This window comes from Larimichthys crocea, chromosome XIV (assembly GCF_000972845.2).
Source record: "Larimichthys crocea isolate SSNF chromosome XIV, L_crocea_2.0, whole genome shotgun sequence".
NCBI classification, from domain to species: Eukaryota; Metazoa; Chordata; class Actinopteri; family Sciaenidae; genus Larimichthys; species Larimichthys crocea.
In genome coordinates this window covers 12,196,731-12,202,973 of record NC_040024.1, presented here as the reverse complement: position 1 = coordinate 12,202,973, position 6,243 = coordinate 12,196,731, and the positions used below count along the sequence as shown (strand labels likewise).

General features: G+C 42.8%; 1 protein-coding gene across 1 annotated transcript in view; it reads right to left on the bottom strand.

Moving 5' to 3' along the window:
* The window catches only part of si:ch211-1a19.3 (uncharacterized), a 17,535-nt gene that overhangs the window by 10,100 nt on the left and 1,192 nt on the right, over nucleotides 1-6,243 (bottom strand). Inside the window, exon 2 of the mRNA XM_019277814.2 lies at nucleotides 2,544-2,640. Within this exon, the coding sequence (XP_019133359.2) occupies nucleotides 2,544-2,640 (97 nt within the window). The remainder of the gene's footprint in view (nucleotides 1-2,543; nucleotides 2,641-6,243) is intronic.

Sequence of the window (6,243 nt, the reverse complement as noted above, 5' to 3'; positions counted from 1 at the left end):
TTAGTGTGTACAGTGTGTGTTAGTGTGTATTAGTGTGTGCAGTGTGTACAGTGTGTACAGTGTCTGTTAGTGTGTACAAGTGTGTACAGTGTGTACAGTGTGTGCAGTGTGTGTACAGTGTGTACAGTGTGTGCAGTGTGTGTTGGTGTGTACAGTGTGTGTCAGTGTGTATTAGTGTGTACAGTGTGTGTTAGTGTGCAGTGTGTGTCAGTGTGTATTAGTGTGTACAGTGTGTGTTAGTGTGTACAGTGTGTCAGTGTGTACAGTGTGTGTACAGTGTGTGTTAGTGTGTACAGTGTGTACAGTGTGTGCAGTGTGTACAGTGTGTGTTAGTGTGTGCAGTGTGTACAGTGTGTGTTAGTGTGTACAGTGTGTACAGTTTGTGTTAGTGTGTATTAGTGTGTGCAGTGTGTACAGTGTGTGTTAGTGTGTATTAGTGTGTGCAGTGTGTACAGTGTGTGTTAGTGTGTACAAGTGTGTACAGTGTGTGTTAGTGTGTACAGTGTGTGTTAGTGTGTACAGTGTGTCAGTGTGTACAGTATGCGTTAGAGTGTGCAGTGTGTACAGTGTGTGTTAGTGTGTACAGTGTGTGTTAGTGTGTACAGTGTGTGTTAGTGTGTGTTAGTGTGTACAGTGTCTGTTAGTGTGTACAAGTGTGTACAGTGTCTGTTAGTGTGTACAGTGTGTACAGTGTCTGTTAGTGTGTACAGTGTGTGTACAGTATGTACAGTGTGTGTACAGTGTGTGTGTTAGTGTGTAAAGTGTGTACAGTGTATGTTAGTGTGTACAGTGTCTGTTAGTGTGTACAGTGTCTGTTAGTGTGTACAGTGTGTGTACAGTATGTACAGTGTGTGTACAGTGTGTGTAGTGTGTGTTAGTGTGTAAAGTGTGTACAGTGTGTGTTAGTGTGTACAGTGTGTGTTAGTGTGTACAGTGTGTGTTAGTGTGTACAGTGTGTGTTAGTGTGTACAGTGTGTGTTAGTGTGTACAGTGTGTGTTAGTGTGTACAGTGTGTCAGTGTGTACAGTGTGTGTACAGTGTGTGTTAGTGTGTACAGTGTGTATTAGTGTGTACAGTGTGTGCAGTGTGTACAGTGTGTGTTAGTGTGTACAGTGTGTGTTAGTGTGTATTAGTGTGTACAGTGTGTACAGTAACTGACACAACGACCTTTCATCAGTGTGTACAGTGTCTGTTAGTGTGTACAAGTGTGTACAGTGTCTGTTAGTGTGTACAAGTGTGTACAGTGTCTGTTAGTGTGTACGAGTGTGTACAGTGTCTGTTAGTGTGTATGAGTGTTTACAGTGTGTGTTAGTGTGTATTAGTGTGTGCAGTGTGTACAGTGTGTGTTAGTATGTACAGTGTGTGTTAGTATGTATTAGTGTGTGCTAGTGTGTACAAGTGTGTACAGTGTGTGTTAGTGTGTACAAGTGTGTTAGTGTGTACAAGTGTGTGCAGTGTGTGTTAGCGTGTACAAGTGTGTGCAGTGTGTGTTAGCGTGTACAAGTGTGTGCAGTGTGTGTTAGCGTGTACAAGTGTGTGCAGTGTGTGTGCACAGTGTGTTAGTGTGTGTTAGTGTGTACGAGTGTGTACAGTGTGTTATTGTGTGTTAGTGTGTACGAGTATGTACAGTGTGTGCAGTGTGTACAGTGTGTGTTAGTGTGTACAGTGTGTACAGTGTGTTAGTGTGTGTCCTGGTTGAACAATGTGTGCAGGAATTTATCGTTTCCCTCTCGGACTGTTCACAGGAAGTCGCCTCCACTTCCCATCATGCTCCTGTTCCCGCCGCCGCCCGAGTCGATGTCATGTCTTTACTGATGAAAGGTCGTTATTATAATGAATCAGTAACAATTAACAATAGTTAATAATAATGCATCAGTAATAATTAATAATCACTCTGATGTTCATGTAGTCACTCACACATAACTAAATATTCATTACAGGTAAAAGTACTGCAGTACTCTGAGCTGAGGAAACTGTATCACTGAATAACTAAAGTTATTATATTTCAGACCAGGACTGAGACCAGACTGAGACCAGGACTGGGACCAGGACTGGGACCAGACTAAGACCAGGACTGAGACCAGGACTGAGACCAGTCTGAGACCAGTCTGAGACCAGAATGAGACCAGGACTGGGACCAGACTGAGACCAGGACTGAGACCAGGACTGAGACCAGTCTGAGACCAGACTGAGACCAGGACTGGGACCAGACTGAGACCAGGACTGAGACCAGACTAAGACCAGGACTGATTCAATCTCAACAGAAAACTTTTTTTGTGGAGGAAATAAAAAACAATCTGAACTTCGTTATAATTAACTGTTTATATTTGTTCTTTTTCTTTCTTTCTTTCTTTCTTTCTTTCTTTCTTTCTTTCTTTCTTTCTTTCTTTCTTTCTTTCTTTCTTTCTTTCTTTCTTTCTTTCCCTCCTTCTCTCTCTCAGGAAAAGCTCTGTGTTGTTTTTTGAACCGACCAATCGTGTGTGTTTGTTTGCAGTGAGTCAGCGGTCGTCGTGGTAACAGTGATGGAGTTTTTCCAGTGTTACCTTCCTGCATGCCGAGCTGAGCTGTGAGGTTCGCCTCCGTCTGACGGAGCTGCTCCACATTCAGCTGCAGAGTGCTGATGTTCCCGTTCAGGAAGACCTGCAGCACAAAACAAACGCACCCACGTTTACTGACCTCTCGAACATCTTGAAGGACAGTGAGTCCTGGTGTGGTTCTGACCCGTGTCCGGTCCCTGGAATGTCTCAGGTCTCGTGGAAATGTCTCACGTGCTTTAGAAGTTTTACAGCAGAGAGGTAAAGAATCTCCCCAGCATGCCGCGGGGCGAGGTCACATGTGATGCTTTTATTTTGAGCTGTAATAATGTCGCTGAGACAGGAAATGGTCAGAACTCTCTCCTGATTGGATGTTGACAGCAGAGTTATCAGCTGATCGATCTGTGGTTTCGGTCAGAGCACCCTTCCAGAATAAAAGTCTATGAAGACAACTCGTATTTATTGTGAATAACACATCCTGCAGTGACTCCTCCCCCTCATAGTGACTCCTCCTACATGTGGACCCTTCAGGCCCAGGTCTCTGTACAAACCTCTTCTGGTTCTGGTTCTGACTCGTCGAAGGTCTGACCTGCGTTAGTTTGGCTCAGAATTCTTTGCTGGTGCTGGTGAGCCCTGAATGTGGAGTTTGACCTGGTTCAGTGTGTGCAGTGCATTCTGGGAGCTGTAGTTTGAAGTTGTGTTAACAGGAACACTTTGTGTTTACTCATGTTCTATTAATACAGAGAAAGGAGGGAAAAATGAGGGAGGAGAGGGAGGAATGAGTCAGGACGAACCACCGGAGGAGGAGGAGGAGGAGGAGGAGGAGGAGGGATGAAGGCAAACAGTCAGTTTTTCCAAAGAACATGAAGCTGGAAAGGAGAGAGAGACAGAGAGAGAGAGAGAGAGAGAGAGAGAGAGAGAGAGAGAGAGAGAGAGAGAGAGAGAGAGAGAGAGAGAGAGAATTGGGGACTGAGCGACGCAAAGGCCGGGGGAGAGACTTGCAGGCGTCAAGTGTTTGAAGGAGACAGGTGGGAATATTGAGAAGAAAATAAAAGCATTAACATAGAGAGCAAGCAGGCACAGCCCCAATCAAAGACCAACTTCACAAACCAGTTCAAGGAGTGTATATTCAATTCTGTTAGTGGGTGAGTGAGCTTTGTGTTAAAATGTGTGCATACGTGATGCTCCCATGGGTTAAAGACTTGTTACGATACTGTTCAGCTTGAGGGTGTGGTTTTTAAATGTACCTGGAGTTTATAATATTTTTGTTAAATGTTCAAAGCATGCCTACCAAGCTGCTTCCCTCATCTCATCATCCGCATACCACAGGACATATCGGTCATGAAATAGGGGATGGTGTTGGGGCCTACAGCTGCTCTTCTCCTTTTATAATCTGTGGATAGGTGAGTGTTTTTAAGGGCAGAACCAAAGAGCATCATTGTGAAGATTCTCCGTGGCCTCTCAAAAATGTGAAGGCTGTAAATCTTTCATGGCGCTGCAGGCCCTCTTTTAATCAATGCAAGGGCTAAAGAAGCCCAACTTTCCACGTACACTAACAGTATATATACACTTTTACTGCCAAGTAAAAGAGAGACGATCATAAAGCTGCAGAGCCTCTGAGCCCTGTGATGAGGAGTGCATATTATCAGTGACTTTTCAGGGATCAAAGTTAGTGATCCAGTGACAGACTGCACAGACGCGTCCGCAGCCGCACAACACCAACACAAGCATGAAACATGGTGGCGTAGATTGCACTTTTGGGGACGCGTGCAAAAAAAGAGAGAGGCAAATTAGAGACGGGACCCAAAGGCTTCCACACTTTGATTGTGTTCATATAAGATGATACTTTATGATAATACCAGTGATCCAGTTAGTGAAATCACTCTCAGTCACTGCAATATTGAATCACTTTTTTCGTCTCTTCCCCTGATTCTTTGAAATTTCCTCACTGCTTGAAGGTTTTAGTCCCGCAACGCTTTTTGCTAACAGCTAACAAACTGCAATTGTTGTTGTGGGTTCGTCTGGTGTAGTCGTGTTTATGTGTTTGCAGTCTCTGTAAAGAATGCGCCAAGAGACCAAGCCCAACGGTGAACACTTCTCTTCATCTAATTGTAATGATGACTCACCAGCATTTTGGTCCTTGGCTGGTCATTGTTGTACATTCAATCGATTTCTCTTACGTACATACACCATCAAATTACCTGATGCCTCTCTGTGTAGCTTGCCTACGCGCACGGAGGATTGTAATAACTTCGCAATCACTGTGTGCTTCTGTCTGAAGTGAAAACTAGGGAAGCTGGCTCCAACTGAGGAACAAATAAAGTAGGAGCAAGAGAGCATAGGCAAACATACGAGAGACAACACATTTCCAGTTCAAAGCAAGAAAGCTCCAGTTCTTTTGCTACGTTTCCTTTATTTAGTTCTGCTTTTACTTTTATGGCCGGTGGTTACAATGCAAGAGCTCATTTTTGCGCTCACTGTTGACATAAACAGATTGTCTTTTTTCCATGTTTTTTTTTTAATATGTGTTTACAAAGACCAAGGAGCCCATCCATGCAGTAGTTCAGGTTTCGTGAGGGGTTTGCCTTCATCTCGTTCTTAGTGTGCCTTTTCGGCCAAAGTTTTGTCACTATTCATTGTTAGTTTTGTCAATAGAAGCACAATAAAAAAATAAAAAAGAAAAGGTAAGTCTGAAAGGAGTCATTCAGAGTTACACACCTACAGAGATTCAGCACCAACTGTGCACTCCCTGCAGCTCTGTAAAGTTTTGCTTCTTCAGAAATTGTTCTGGCCAACTTCTCATCAGGAATTAATTTGCCACTTTTTTAGAGTTCCATCAGACTGCATCCTGCCAGAATCCAGAGAAAGAAGCAAGGAGTTCATGGTTTGAGCAACTGCAAGTGTAAGGGAATATTTTTATCTCTGGTGTCGCAAGGCTGTCGTCTTAGTCCCCCCCCCACCTGGGATGCGGCAAGGAGACAGAGAAGAGATATGAGGAATAGGCAACTGCAGTTAACGAAAATGAGCACTTCTTCACTTCGGAGCTGCCGCTTAAAGCCAAGTTGATTAAATGTGGCAATGTGCACAGCTGCAGCATCTGTCCACTGTTTTACTCCTCGTTTTAACGTCAGACTCAGCAAATGAATATACCGTGTAATCCTCGCTCAACTCTTCGAGGCAGACCCATCCTGTCTCTTTCGAGACGCATTGTAAGAATTGAGAACATCCTTCAAAGATGGGTAGAGTGATTTCTGTGATAACACGCATTAGTACAGGATAGAGGAGTAGAAGAGGAGTCAGAGGGCACAAAAGAGAGATGGGTTTACAAACCGTATTGTAATAATTTCGTTAACATTCTACCTAAAAACAATTCCTTTCTCCATAATGTTACTACTAATATGAGATATATGTGTAGAGAGAGATGGTAATGAGAGCGAGAGAGCTCGAGAGAGATATTGCTAGAGATGAGATTGATTAGATAGAGAGAGAGAGTAGTATAGAGATACGGGAGATCAATATAGAGAATTAGTAGGATATAGAGAGATGAGATAGCTAGATATGAGAGAGATATATAGAGGTGTGATATCTATATATTATATATTTAGAGATTAGAATATATAATATATAGATACTTATATATATATGATATATAGCTATATAATAATATATATAATATATATATATATATATATATTTTATAATATATATA